The sequence below is a fragment of the Oncorhynchus clarkii genome, chromosome 8 (genome assembly GCF_045791955.1).
Source record: "Oncorhynchus clarkii lewisi isolate Uvic-CL-2024 chromosome 8, UVic_Ocla_1.0, whole genome shotgun sequence".
NCBI classification, from domain to species: Eukaryota; Metazoa; Chordata; class Actinopteri; order Salmoniformes; family Salmonidae; genus Oncorhynchus; species Oncorhynchus clarkii.
The window spans coordinates 34,764,506-34,780,077 of NC_092154.1; the positions used below are offsets into that span (position 1 = coordinate 34,764,506).

Here is a 15,572-nt window from a genome sequence, read left to right on the forward strand (position 1 = left end):
CAAAATGGAGTTCATTATCAGTAATGACTGACAGCATATTTCCTAACGAGAAGTCATCTGTGTGGGAGGTGGTGAGTATACATTTTCTCCAAAGATCAGAGAGAATCAATTCAACTTGTTCCCAGACACTCCCACCATAAAACCCACACTATGAACTTTCGGCACTCTGGTCCATGGAATATCCTCAAGACACACTCACATAACTTCTCTTGTAGCCAAGTCCGCTATCATCCGAACAAGCATTATGTTAGGCACAATCATATCCAAAAACCGCGAAGAAATACCCCAAATGGCCATATAATCAGAATATTTCACATGGCCTACAGACCATAAACTTAAATTGAGAAAGCAGTTTAAAAAAGATAGGCCGAATGCCACGTTTATAGTTTGCATTTCACTGCCTCCCTGTGGACAACGAGGGGAATGCACAAATAAATTAAATCAGTAGGATGCCTGCGCGCTCTCCCTCTTGATGCGCTCTGACATTACGCACGCCTTCATTCTCACCGCCAATAGCTCATGACAAGACGCGCAAGTGCGGATACTTTACGGGGTTAGAATAATAGAATTGCTTCATACTTTTCATTTTTAAACCGTGTAAAAAACAAAACAAAGCCGAGTAAAGTAGACAGCATATCCTTGTCTTTGGCTTTGTTCCGTTTTCCCTTCTCAACAACCTATTGCTATGGCATCTCTCACTCGAAGAGAGAAGGAGAGATGTCCCACAGCAGGGAACCGAAGGTATTGGGTAAGGGACGCTTGATTCAATATTACTTTTTCCACATTCAGTATTTATCTTAAGTTGTTTAGATAGTGGGTTGCACAGTTCTAGTATCAACATATTATTTGATGACTCATAGGCTTTTAAAACATCCGTTTCAATTTATGTTATGATGATGTCATGGTTATTTTCTTCAGTTTGCAGTATATTAAGGTGCATGGTATTTGTACATTTCACAGACAGATGCGCCTCAATGTAAATCATCCAGATTTTACTCTGAGACTGGGAGAGGTACAGTACTACACGAGGACTGTCAATCAACAGATCGCCCCTCTCCAGAGGGTGCAGGGTCCAACGCCGACCCTCATGGAGTTCCGTGGCCAAAAACGGATGTCCCATCCCGAGGGTCTCTGACGAGACCCTGCGCCGGAGGACCTGGGATTACCAGTGGATTTGACACGGTTAGACCCCCCATGGTGGGAAGTTGGAGCGTTCGGAAATCTGACGGAAAAGTTATTTGTGAGCATTGCACGGCGACTGTGGCTGTACTAAAGATACACGCACGGAGCCTCGTCATTCCTCAATATATCTCATGCAAGGTAGGCTTATCACTTCATCACTTTCTATGAAAATGTGTTTTATGCAGTTTTATGCAGTCAGAAAATGTGATTAAGCCACAGATTTGCAACACATTTTAGATGTTGTCACATATTTTAGCTGCCTTGACAAATCCAAATGGTCACTTACTTAGATGTTTTTCTCCCGATTGCATCTGATATGTAGCAGACATCAGTTCCTGTCACTGAGCTGACTCATAGGCTATCCCCAGAGTGAACTGATTCAGACTGATATTAATATCTGAATAACAAAGCAACTCATGTCCCCTCCCAACCTCATTACCAGAGGTACAACGAAAACATTTGCTTCACTCTCCTATGAGAGGAATATGAAATAGAACAGGACGTTTTAAAATGAACCACAGACCATTACGTGGAGATATTACCTCATTGTTCGGACGGAGACGGTCAGTAGAAATCTGATAATGGCTTCTTGTAGTGTATTGATTTCCAGACCAGGGCCATGATGAAATCTGGCCTGTTATGAATCCTAAAGAAAATACAGGTCTCTGACAGTCTGGTTCCAGACCTGTTTGTGCTGTTTAGCCACCTCTTACCCTCTTAGGGGGAAAAAAGTGTTATGTACAGTAGAACCTAAAAGGGTTCTCCTCTGGGGACAGCCAAAGAACCCGTTTGGAACCTTTTTTTCTAAGACTGTGTGGTCATTATTTTGCCTGGTCCTAGATCAATTTGTCTCTTTGTGATGACAAACACACAACCCAAAGTTTGGCTACACAGCACAAACAGATCTATTACCAGGCTCGGTCTCAGATTTTGGCTTGGAGTTTGTTTGGGCACATCTGCATTTTTCTGGTTGACTTTGTTTTATGCAATATTGCAGTAGTCTGGGACTCAAAATGTGGGTCATTGACATTAGCAGCTTGCGGGAGAAAGGTTTTGGAATGGAAGTTCAGGGAGAACAAGGGCACAGAAACTAACATACAGTATGCTATGCCACCATCTCTGTCCTATGATAGATGCTATTATAATGATTGATTCTGGAAGTCGATGTAGACCTACTTCTTACCATGCCACATTTTGATACATAATTTCCTCAATGACAGACTGTCATCAATGACAATTAATTATTTGAAAAAATCCGCTTTTGTAATTCACTGTGATATTTGTTGTTTTTGTGATTGAATTGGACTCAATGCATAGAACCATACTGTACATTCCCTTTACATCCCTTCTGTAGGACTCCACCTTGTCAGCCTATCTCCACGACAACCTCCAAACCCACAGTGGTACCATAGACGTCTGGGCTGTGGAGGACGAGCAGAGTGGCTGTGACGTCTGTGGTGCCCACCTGAGCCAGCTGAAGCAGGAGGCCATCCACCTGATTCTAGCCAGGGAGGAGCGTGCCAAGTGGGCCACTCCATCTCCCGCCAAGCCCCTTCCTGGATCCACCTCCACCAAAGCAGCACCATCTAGCCCCCACCTCTCACTCTCTGCCAGGACCCATAGTTCCTCTGCCAAGCCCTCCCCTGGACCTCGATCCACCACCTCCACAGCACCATCTAGCCCCCGCTTCTCAGGCTTCACCAGGAGTCAAAGCCCCCAGAAGACCCACCCTAGGAGGATCCTGAAGCCCACCCCAGCTGAGATGGAGAGATGGGTTGAGGAGCAGCAGCACCTGGCCTCCTCCATATCAATGTCCAGCAATAATGGAGTCACCATCTTTCCCTGCCAGGTACTGTACATCTAAAAACCTACAGGTTGCATATCACAATATTGCCTTGATATCACAATAGCTATCGTTATTATGGAGTCTAATGGAAGCGACGTGAACAATATCAGGATAATATCATGAGTCATGACACATCCCCTAGCAGGTGTTGTACATCTAAAAGAGGAATGGAGAGAGGACAGAGGAATGGAGAGAAGAGGAAAGGAGAGGAAAGGAGCACAGAGGAGGGAAGGGGAGAGGGGAGGAGTGGAGTGGATGCTCTCATAGAGGATGTTGTCACTGTCGGAATTGATTGACTCCGTCCGATCTGCCCCAATTAGATCCTGAGAAGTGTACATTTGCAACCTTATCGCTAATGGAGAGAATTGGGTTGTGATTTATTTTCCGTCATAAAACAGCCAGTCAAAAAAGCAGGCGGCGCGATGATCAATAGCCTGGTCATATTTAACGACCGGTGAAATATGCATAGTGCAGTATTGTAACCCTCACAGGGCTAGGTGGTAAATACAGCCGGGACGAAAGTGGATGGATGGAAGCATTTAGGGAGCCTTAAGTAGGCTACAGTAGTTTGTTCAGCCATAGGGCTCCTACCATAGGGCTTTGGTCAAAAGTAGTGCACTATATAGGGAATAGGGCACCATTTGGGAATCTACCTATATCTCCTTCAGTGCATTGTGGCTAATGAAGTGAAGTGGTCTCTGGTCTGTCAGTTTCTGACAGTGGAGTGGCTGTCTGGCTGAGGACTAGCCTGATCTCAGATCAGTTATGGTTGGCATAACAATGACCATAGGAGTTGGCTGTATGCAACACAAACAGATCTGGTACCAGGTTAGCTGCCATAGTCTGTTAGACAATATGCAAAGCAGAGCATATTATACCGGCGTAAGTTTGTTATTAGGAAGGTTTCCATCCAATTGGTGACAGATTTTAATGCGAATATTCTAAAATCTGCATGAAATAAAATGTGCACATTTTCCCCAACAGTGGTGAGTTTCCACAAAACGGACTTGTTGCAGATAAAAATCTGTGCGTGATGACGTAGTGCACACAAAATGTACGTTTTCGCTTACGTTTATATGTACTGAATAAAAATCTGAAGTTCATTGTTTTTCCATCACATTTTCAACTCTACTGATAGTTTTGTCACCAAACTGTTGCGTTAAATAGCGAATGTGCCAACTCACATCATGCACTTTCACCGCCCTGTGAAGTTCATCATCTCTTATTTCATCTGTAGCCTAATAAACTGCACGCTTTCCTGATTGAGTTATAGTGGGAGGACCACACCCTGTGTCATCGTGTGACTCCAAGTTGACTTTGATATGATGGTTATTATATCAATATTTGCGCATAAAGGTGTTTCCACCACCATTTCACGCATAATTCATTTTACAGGCACAAAAAGATCCCACGTCGAACAAACAAATGACCTGACGGCATTTAGAAAATTGGACTTCCTGTTTCCCTCACAGCTGTCGTGATTCTTTTTCATAAGGCATGACTTTACTCGCATAAAAGCTGTGGATGGAAACGTGACTATTGATGTGTTTTCATGTGATTTTCCACTTGGAGGAAGCAGAGCAAATGTTAGTCAAAGCTAGGTGACCTCATGCTAATGGTAATGGGAGTTTTTACACCATTCCAGTTTGAGATAGATGAGAGGACGAGGAGAGGGACAGAGAGAAGGGGGGGAAGACAAAAGAGAAAGAGAGAGCGAGAGAGAGGGGGTAGAGAGAGACAGAGTGGGGGGGTAGAGAGAGACAGAGGGGGGGGTAGAGAGAGACAGAGTGGGGGGGTAGAGAGAGAGAGAGAGAGAGAGAGGGAGAGAGAGAGAGAAAAATAGCAGGAGAAAGAGAGATCTTCAGGGTGTGGGGGACTGGGGGTTCAGAGTTAGAAAGGAGTAGAGGTAGAATTGAACTTTACCCCATGCCCCCTAAACCCATCTCATTCCAGATGTTAGTCATGCCCCAAGGTGCCTCCTGGCTCTAATTGGCATTACATGGCTGGATATTTCCTGTGGCAGTAGCAATAGAGGGAGGGGAACAGGGTTGTTATCTTGCCCTTAAAAGCTGAAACATTGATGAGACAGTAGAGCTGCAGAGGGGGCCACTATAAAACAGGACTCTGGCTGTCGCTTTCGCTCGCGGCCAAGCTCTTTGACTTCATTTCAGCAGATATACAGAGTAGGGAGTAGGCCAAAGCTCACACACACACACACACACACACACACACACACACACACACACACACACACACACACACACACACACACACACACACACACACACACACACACACACACACACACTAGGGCTGGAGGGAAGGGAAAGCAGGGTTGGGTTGAAGAGTCAGACTCTTCACGCGCATCCTCGAGGGTATGTGGTGTGGAATAGTCAGATGCAGCACGGTCACAGTAGGTTTAGTAATGGCTCTGAGTCTGATTGTCTGAGTCATGTCTCCGTTAAACCTTGGGGCTATGTGTCCCATGTGTGACTACTAGTCTATATGTAGAGCTATATGATGAATGTCACATTTACCTAATGTGCTTTCATCCTGATGCCCCACATCCACAGGTTAACAATTGATTATTCTCTTGGGTTGCGTTCCAAATGGCATCTATTCCCTGGGCTATATTACGATGTGCTGTTGGCAACTCTTTTATCATTGCCAAGCTGTACTTTGGCATGACATTGAACGAACACAAAGAGGAGTTGGCTAATAGCCAAAACAGACTGGACCCCCAGGCTATGGATATTCTAATACAGTTGAAGTATTATCTCCTAAGATAATCATTCTACTTCTCTCCAGTTTTCAGAGGAGTTCTCAGAGGGACCGAATGAGACTGTGGCTGTCCAGAGCAGTCCAATGGCTCCTGCAATTTTGTCCTTTCTGGTCAGGTATGTGTAAAACTAGTCAGTTAGATGTCTACTGAGTAGACATGGGCTCCTGCAGGTAGTTCTTTACTGATGATTAATAAAAAGTCTTAAATAATCATTCAGAAGTTGAGGATGTACCTACTGAAATGTCCACATCCTATCTTTCCACAGGGCAGCCCAGAAACTGAGCCTGACGTCGAGGAGGAAGAGCCAAATGTCCGCCCCCTCTCCCGTGTCTCCTCTCCCCCATTACAACACCTGCTACAGGGGCATCATCCAGAGGTCTCCACCCACAGTCCCCACCTGCCTCCTTCAAGCTGCCAACCAACTCAAAGACGCACCCGACTTTGGCAAGGTAACCAGCTGTAGTCAGTTGTTCACCTCGTTCTTGACCAATCAGATCGTTCATGTAAAAGATAATTTGTTCTCATTGACTTAACCTGACTACACTGAACAAAAATATAAACGCCACATGCAACAATTTTATTTTATTTTACTTAGTTAAAGCATATAAGGAAATGAGTCAATTGGTATAAATTAATTAGGCTCTAATCTATGGATTTCACATGACTGGGAATACAGAAATACATCTGTTGGTCACAGATACCTTAAAAAAAGGTAGGGGCGTGGATCAGAAAACCAGTCAGTGTCTGGTGCTTCCCCCATTTGCCTCATGCAGCGTGACACATCTCCTTCACATAGAGTTGATCAGACTGTTGATTGTGGCCTGAGGAATGTTGTCCCACTCTTTCATGGCTGTGTGAAGTTGCTGAATATTGGCGGGAACTGGAACACACTGTCGTACACGTCGATCCAGCGCATCCCAAATGTTCTCAATGTGTGAAATGTCTGGTGAGTGTGCAGGCCATGGAAGAACTGGGACATTTTCAGCCTACAGGAATTGTGTACAAATCCTTGAGACAAGGGGCTATGCACTATCATGCTGAAACATGAGGTGATGGCGGCAGATGAATGGCACGACAATGGGCCTCAGGATCTCGTCACGGTACCTCAGTGCATTCAAATGACCATTGATAAAATGCAATTGTGTTTGTTGTCCGTAGCTTATGCCTGCCCATACCACAACTCCACCGCCACCATGGGGCATTCTGATCACGATGTTAACGTCAGCAAATTGCTTGCCCACCTGATCAGGTCAAGACCCTGGTGAGGACGACGAGAAGGCAGATGAGCTCTCCTGATGGTTTCTGACAGTTTATGCAGAAATTCTTCAGTTGTGGAAACCCAAAGTTTAATCAGATGCCCGGGTGGCTGTTCTCACACGATCCCGCAGGTGAAGAAGCCAGATGTGTAGGTCCTGGGCTGGCATGGTCACACATGGTCTGCGGTTCTGAGGCTGGTTGGACGTACTGCCAAATTCTCTAAAACAACGTTGGAGGCGGCTTATGGTAGAGAAATTAACAAATCATTTTCTTTTAACAGCTCTGGTGGACATTACCATGTTAACTGCACGCTCCCTCAAAACTTGAGACATCTGTGGCATTGTGCTGTGTGTCAAAACCGCACATTTTAGTGTGGCCTTTTATTGTCCCCAGCATAAGGTACACCTGTGTAATGATCATGCTGTTTAATCAGCTTCTTGATTAAACAGTCATGTGGATGGATGATCGTGGCAAAGGAGAAATGCTCACTAACAGGGATGTAAACAAATTTGTACACAACATTTAAGAGTATTAAGCTTTTTGTGCGTATGGAATATTTCTGGGATCTTTTATTTCAGCTCATGAAACATTGGACCAACACTTAACATGTTGCGTTTATATTTTTGTTTGGTATAAATACATGTTTAAATAAATGTTTTAATAAATGTTTTATTAAATAAATAAATCGTTCTCCCACATACACTTTTTTATGTGATATGTGAGTCATTAAGCAAGTGAGAGTGGTTGTGTCGAGGAGTGAAGAAGATCCTATATCGCCACTCATAATATCTACCCCCATCTTTATGAAATGCTATAATGTGGTGTTAATGTCCTTTCTGTTTCTGCCCTCCCCCCTCTGGGGTATACTGTAGACGAAATCAATATGGCTGCCCTCGTGCTTCACAGATGATGGTCTAGAGTTACAGATAACAGGCCTCCATCCCATCCCTCCATTCCACCTGCACTCAGCCCAGAACAACTCAGAGAGAACCTCTTTTTTCCCTCTCTCTGTCTCCCCCTCTCTCTCTCGCTCGCTCTTTCACCCCTCTCCCTTTCTCTCTCCGGTTCTCCTTCCCACATTCTCTCTCTATCTCACCCCCTCTTTCCTCTCTCTCTCAGTATATGGCTTCTTGAATAATTCAGCCCCATAAATATACGGTGACACAAGCTCAATAGCATACAGTCAGCGTAGGAGTTACATAGCAAGATTTCCTCCAACAGATAGCAGACAGATTAGCTACCATCACTTGCTTTTATTATGATTCATCATCATAATCAAGGCTGATGGATTATGTTCACGGTTGGGTAGGTCACTTTCTAAATGTAATCAGTGACAGTTAAAAGTTACCTGTCCAAAATTGTTATCAGTAACATAGCTTTTGGATTACCCAAAGTAACGTAATCGGATTACTTTCATTTACTTTTAAATTACTTTCCTTTAAGAGGCATTAGAAGAAGACAAAAATTAATATTAAGAATTGAATGACATCTATTACAAGTCAATGTTAGAGTTTACATAGCTGGCCAGAAATGGATGTTGGGTTATGTAGGCTTCTAACCCATTGCTTTCTACTTCAATACAGATAATAAAATGATTAGGCTATATTTTTACATTAAAATCTAAAGTCTGTCAGATTTACAGTCATTCCAATTAATTATATTATTGATCTTCAAGAATAGGATTTGTAAATATGGAAATATAGATTAGTTTAATTCTTTAACCTGACCATAACCCCCCAAAAAAGGATTTATTACCCTACTCTGTTGTTTATATTTTTGTTCTGAAGGACCGATTGGATTCATTGCTTCAAAACATGGTTGAAAAATAAATGCTGCTCTTGCATGCATGGAATGGCATGCTTGGAGCACTACCAAAAACATTTGCTATAGGCTAGGCCTATTGTTTACTTTTCGGTTGGTGACATCATTGAATTAGGAATTAGAATACTTAATTAATTTAATAGGATCTCTATGGGTGACACTTTGATATCTCAATCATTTTCATCTGTTGAAGTTTATCAACAGTGCACAAGTTTAAGCAGTACGTTAGGCCTTTTGAATCGGCACAAATTAGATTGCGCAATAAAAGCCTTACTCGTGCCAAGGTTGGTTAGGTTACATTCTAAATGTAATCTGTTACAGTTACTAGTTACCTATCCAACACTGTAATCTGTAATGTAACTTTTGGATTACCCCAACTCAGTAATGTAGTCAGATTACTTTCTGTTACCTTTCTGTTACCTTTACTTTCCCCTTAAGAGGCAGTAGAAGAAAACATAAAGGATCTATCAAACACATGTGCGGTATTTCATCATAGTGAGGTTAGACTCGCTCAGATGGAACAAACTTCAGTTCAGTTGTGTTTATTAAGCATAAGTACATGGTTAATTGACTTCATCTTGGTGGTTCTGTGACGTTCTTACCCTTCAGATGTGCAGTCAGACCTCAGAGAACTAAGTTAAGTGGCTGTTGAGGTCTTAGCTAACTTAACATAAAACCTCTCAGAGCCTTTAAATCCACTGTATTTCTAGTAGAGCTAAATTAATATCTGAACAGCAGAAATCTGTTCATGTGGCGTTCCTTCTCGGGATATATAGGATGTAGCTACATGAATTAATAATAATTTATCATTGATTAGATTTATATAGTGCTTTTACAGACAATGTAACAGCATAAAATTACATAGACTCATTACACTGAATTATAGGATTTCAATGCTTTATAGTACAGGGTAAACTGTGTAGCCTATAATAACAGCTATAATAACAACTACTACAGTTATATCCTCTCTCTAGCACTAGTCTGTGGGTGTTTAAGTCAGAGTGGCAGACAGTGTGCTTTGATCTGTACAAGTTTTCCTCTACATTCCCCTTCTCTTGTAACTAAGTTGGTGTAAAAGAGACACCATCTCACAGGGGTGAACAGCAGAATGCTGCCTTTCTCTCACTCTTTACCAATGACGTTTGAAATCTCTCCTCAGTTGCCTAGCTGTGCGATATCCCTACTCCGTTTAGCTTAACGTCTTCTTATACCTATTCCAAAGAAAACATATAAATAGCAGGGAGCGAATAGAATCAGGAACGCTGGGAAACTCCTAGGGTTTAATGCGACTGCCGTGTCTGTCGTTTCCAACCTCCTTTAAAAGAACGAGAGCATCCTGCCTGTGACCCATATTGACAGCTGCTTTGACTCTTCTACAATCACATCTGATGCATTTAGATCTTATTGTTTGGGATTTTGATTGTTTAATAATGCATGGATTTTCATACTTTCCTTCTTGCTTCTATCAGTTTTATTTTGTGTAAAAAAATGCTTTTACTGTTGTTTTTCCCCCATATGGAATATTTAAATACTCTTTTAGCTTCCACTAAACCTTTTAGTAAAATGCTCTTTTTATGGATTTCTATGTAGATCTTGTCTTCGACCTGGACCATTTATCGTAAAAATGAGACCAAACCTTTTTTTAAATAGAAGATTCAAGTCGGATAATGAAGATTCAAGTTAGGACTTTACAATAACTTCAAGTGAAGACTGGGGGTCAGCCTGATGAACCGAAATACGCAGGGACCTCCTCCGTATAGCCTAACTCTCGCACACTTTCACACTTTCACACTTTCACATGCACACACACATTAAACATGAACTGATCGTGATTGCTGATCAGTTCATTTGTATATTTAGTAATTAGTAGGATAATCTGTTTTAACAAACCTTTATTATATTTGTACTTATGTATTGTATATTGTTTGTTTGTGGTGTGGTTTTCATATAAGCCCTTGGGCTTCCAACCACACCTGCACACTGTGAAAAATAAAAAGTGTTTTTTTTAATCTGTATTGTTGTCTATCACCTGTTTTCTTTGGCGCAAATAACAAAAAAAATAATATAAAAGACATTTGACATAACTTCAAGCATTACGGTATAATTTCCCTTACCTACCTACTCAACACCTGTTCATCCCAGTTCCCAAGAGCCCCCCTGAAAAAAAACATGATCACATCTTCACCACCAGCTTTCTTCTCTCCACACAGGTCAAAGTGGTGCTGCGAGTCTGCCCCTCTCCCACCGTGCCCCCTTCCCAACCCCAGCCACCCATTCTTAGTGTGGACCCAGCCAAGAGAAGGGTCACCTTTATTGATCCTACCACCAACCACAATCAACAACCACACTCCAACTCCACGCCGACACACGCTGGGGAAGCCAAGGGCCACTCTAAGACATATGTCTTTGACGCAGCCTACCCCCTAGAGTCAACCCAGGTCAGTGGGTACAGTACCGTACGGTTGGTTTGTTATCTCTGTCTGATGACCTGAAAACTGATGGGACTTAAAATGCCGTTTCCAGACAGCCATCGCTATATCAAGCGCTGTTATCTTAGCCTCCCAGCCTCTTTCCTTTCCCAGCTGTGTGTGTTAGTGTTGTTTGATGGATCGGGCACACTCAGCCATTTCATTCATTCATGCCCCTCCGCTTAAGTGTTTTTTTGCGTTTTAAACAGCTGGATGAATGCTAAGGTGGATGGATTCACCCTCTTTCTCCTTTTTTCACCCTCTTTTTCTCCTTTTTTCACCCTCTTTTTCTCTTTTTTTCACCCTATTTTTCGATCCCTCCTTTATCTTCTCTGCTAGGCGGAGGTGTGTGTAGGTATTCTGCCTGACGTCATCCGTTCTGTGGTCAACGGGGCAGACGGATGTATTCTGTGTTTTGGACATGGTGAAGCAGGTAAGTAATGAACAAAACTGCATAAACCAGCATAAATTTCAAACTGGTCCATGGTCTTTAAATGTATTTTTTTTAACCTATTTAACTAGGCAAGTCAGTTAAGAACAAATTCTTATTTACAATGACAGCCTAGGAACGGTGGGTTAACTGCCTTGTTCAGGGGCAGAATGACAGATGTTTACCTTGTCAGCTTGGGGTTTCAATCTGGCAAACCTTTCTAGCAACTCTGAACTCATCATGAAGGGCTGCAGTGGCTCCCAGGTGTGCGTACCTACACATGCAGTCAAAGCTGGCCCTAGCCTTTTGAGGGCCCTAAGTGAAATGTTGTTTTCTCTCCTCTTGACAGTGGAGAGAAACACGTCTTGCCATTAGGCAGAGAGAAGATTGAGGATTTTATTATAATTGCATGCAATTCTAATGATCTAGCCATGAAGTAGAGAGAAAAAAAATGTAATTTTACAACTCATTTCCTACAATTCTTAACATTTTGCTGAAGGGTGGAGATAAATGTTTGCAATATTTAATACTATATCTGAGTGAGAGTGACAAAAATATATATGATTACTACAAGTTTAGATAGCTGGCTAGACTAATTTACCAATATTGAAAATGTTAGCTGACATTGCTAATTGAGTGACTGTCAGTGACTGACATAACACGATTTTGAAATTGCACCTTGTGTGTATTCTACTAGTCTAACTCTCAAAAATATATATCTGCAGGCCTGCAAAGGTTGCCTATCCCTGCTCTAGCTGGTCAAACTGGTCTTACCAAGCCCATCATTATCATATTTTGCAGTTGATTCTTAGAATTGTTTATTTCAATATCTGTTTTGTTTGTTGTATTTTTGCATGTACATTGATTGATTAATGAATCTTATGACACACAAAGATTTTTTAATTTTTTTAATCATTGTTCTAAACTAATCCAATCTGTTCGTTGTACTTATTGCACCTGTTACTGAAATGTTGTTCCAGTTTAGATTGTTTAGTTAGTCTTATTTATTCATCTTTCTAACCCTGGCAGTCATTCTGAATCCAGATTGTGGGTGAATAAAAGTTCCAGTTGTTGGAGAACCCCACTCTGGCTGAATTCTAATTGGAATTAAATATCACTTTCCAAGCCAGCATAGGCTGCTCAGCAGCAAAAACGTACCAAATGCTGGTCACCAGCAAAGACACAGCGAAGACTGGTCACCAACGAAAACACAGCTAAGGCTGGTCACCAGCAAAAACACAGCAAAGGCTGGGAACAACGAAAACACAGTGAGAGCACCAGCAAAAACACTGTGATTGCTGGTCACCACAAAAAACATAGCGAATGCACCGGCAGAAACACAGCGAAGGCACCGGCAGAAACACAGCGAAGGCACCGGCAGAAACACAGCGAAGACACTGGCAGAAACACAGCAAAGGCACCGGCAGAAACACAGCGAAGGCACCGGCAACAACACAGCGAAGGCACCGGCAGAAACACAGCGAAGGCACCGGCAGAAACACAGCGAAGGCACCGGCAGAAACACAGCGAAGTCACCGGCAGAAACACAGCTAAGGCACCGGCAGAAACACAGCTAAGGCACCGGCAGAAACACAGCGAAGGCACCAGCAACAACACAGTGAAGGCACCGGCAGAAACACGGCGAAGGCACCGGCAGAAACACAGCGGAGGCACCGGCAGAAACACAGCGAATGCACCGGCAGAAACACAGCGAAGGCACCAGCAGAAATACAGCGAAGGTACCAGCAGAAACACAGCGAAGGCACCAGCAGAAACACAGCGAAGGCACCCGCAGAAACACAGCGAAGGTACCAGCAGAAACACAGTGAAGGCACCAGCAGAAACACAGCGAAGGCTAGTCAGCAGCAAAACCAGCATTAGCCAAAAGCATACATGCATACCGTTGATCAGCATGACCAGCCTATGCTCGTCTATGATGTTATTTTCATCAGGAAAGTAGCATTGTTTTAAGTGGCCATGAAGACCAAATCTCATAAGGAGAGTGGCTATTATCTCTTTTGTCAATGTCTTTTATATATCTGTTGAATTCATATTTTTCCTGTGTGCAGCAGTGGCATGGGAGTTGCATCCATCGCTTTCATCTCTCTTTTCCCTATGGGGGCTGTGGTGGCATGGAAGGTGTTCCATCTCTCTTTTCCCTATGGGGGCTGTGGTGGCATGGAAGGTGCATCCATCTCTCTTTTCCCTATGGGGGCTGTGGTGGCATGGGAGGTGCATCCATCTCTCTTTTCCCTATGGGGGCTGTGGTGGCATGGAAGGTGTTCCATCTCTCTTTTCCCTATGGGGGCTGTGGTGGCATGGCAGGTGTTCCATCTCTCCTTTCCCTATGGGGGCTGTGGTGGCATGGGAGGTGTTCCATCTCTCTTTTCCCCATGGGGGCTGTGGTGGCATGGAAGGTGCATCCATCTCTCTTTTCCCTATGGGGGCTGTGGTGGCATGGGAGGTGCATCCATCTCTCTTTTCCCTATGGGGGCTGTGGTGGCATGGAAGGTGCATCCATCTCTCTTTTCCCTATGGGGGCTGTGGTGGCATGGAAGGTGTTCCATCTCTCTTTTCCCTATGGGGGCTGTGGTGGCATGGCAGGTGTTCCATCTCTCCTTTCCCTATGGGGGCTGTGGTGGCATGGGAGGTGTTCCATCTCTCTTTTCCCCATGGGGGCTGTGGTGGCATGGAAGGTGCATCCATCTTTCTTTTCCCTATGGGGGCTGTGGTGGCATGGGAGGTGTTCCATCTCTCCTTTCCCTATGGGGGCTGTGGTGGCATGGGAGGTGTTCCATCTCTCTTTTCCCTATGGGGGCTGTGGTGGCATGGGAGGTGTTCCATCTCTCTTTTCCCTATGGGGGCTGTGGTGGCATGGGAGGTGCATCCATCTCTCTTTTCCCTATGGGGGCTGTGGTGGCATGGGAGGTGCATCCATCTCTCTTTTCCCTATGGGGGCTGTGGTGGCATGGGAGGTGTTCCATCTCTCTTTTCCCTATAGGGGCTGTGGTGGCATGGGAGGTGCATCCATCTCTCTTTTCCCTATGGGGGCTGTGGTGGCATGGGAGGTGCATCCATCTCTCTTTTCCCTATGGGGGCTGTGGTGGCATGGGAGGTGTTCCATCTCTCCTTTCCCTATGGGGGCTGTGGTGGCATGGGAGGTGCATCCATCTCTCTTTTCCCTATGGGGGCTGTGGTGGCATGGGAGGTGTTCCATCTCTCCTTTCCCTATGGGGGCTGTGGTGGCATGGGAGATGTTCCATCTCTCTTTTCCCTATGGGGGCTGTGGTGGCATGGAAGGTGCATCCATCTCTCTTTTCCCTATGGGGGCTGTGGTGGCATGGGAGGTGTTCCATCTCTCTTTTCCCTATGGGGGCTGTGGTGGCATGGGAGGTGTTCCATCTCTCTTTTCCCTATGGGGGCTGTGGTGGCATGGGAGGTGTTCCATCTCTCTTTTCCCTATGGGGGCTGTGGTGGCATGGGAGGTGTTCCATCTCTCTTTTCCCTATGGGGGCTGTGGTGGCATGGGAGGTGCATCCATCTCTCTTTTCCCTATGGGGGCTGTGGTGGCATGGGAGGTGCATCCATCTCTCTTTTCCCTATGTGGGCTGTGGTGGCATGGGAGGTGTTCCATCTCTCTTTTCCCTATGTGGGCTGTGGTGGCATGGGAGGTGTTCCATCTCTCTTTTCCCTATGGGGGCTGTGGTGGCACGGGAGGTGTTCCATCCGTCCTCTCCTTTATTCATCCCATCTTCCATTCCATTCATTTTCCACCTCTTCGATAAA

At 44.2% G+C, this 15,572-nt stretch overlaps 1 protein-coding gene across 1 annotated transcript in view; it reads left to right on the forward strand.

Annotated features, from left to right (window-relative positions):
• The first annotated feature begins 685 nt into the window (after window positions 1-685).
• LOC139415322 (kinesin-like protein KIF26B) overlaps window positions 686-15,572 on the forward strand; it is a 36,007-nt gene continuing 21,120 nt past the window's right edge. The window contains exons 1-7 of the mRNA XM_071163379.1: window positions 686-748; window positions 961-1,320; window positions 2,537-3,031; window positions 5,837-5,925; window positions 6,076-6,259; window positions 11,099-11,326; window positions 11,696-11,789. Of these exons, the coding sequence (XP_071019480.1) occupies window positions 686-748; window positions 961-1,320; window positions 2,537-3,031; window positions 5,837-5,925; window positions 6,076-6,259; window positions 11,099-11,326; window positions 11,696-11,789 (1,513 nt within the window). The remainder of the gene's footprint in view (window positions 749-960; window positions 1,321-2,536; window positions 3,032-5,836; window positions 5,926-6,075; window positions 6,260-11,098; window positions 11,327-11,695; window positions 11,790-15,572) is intronic.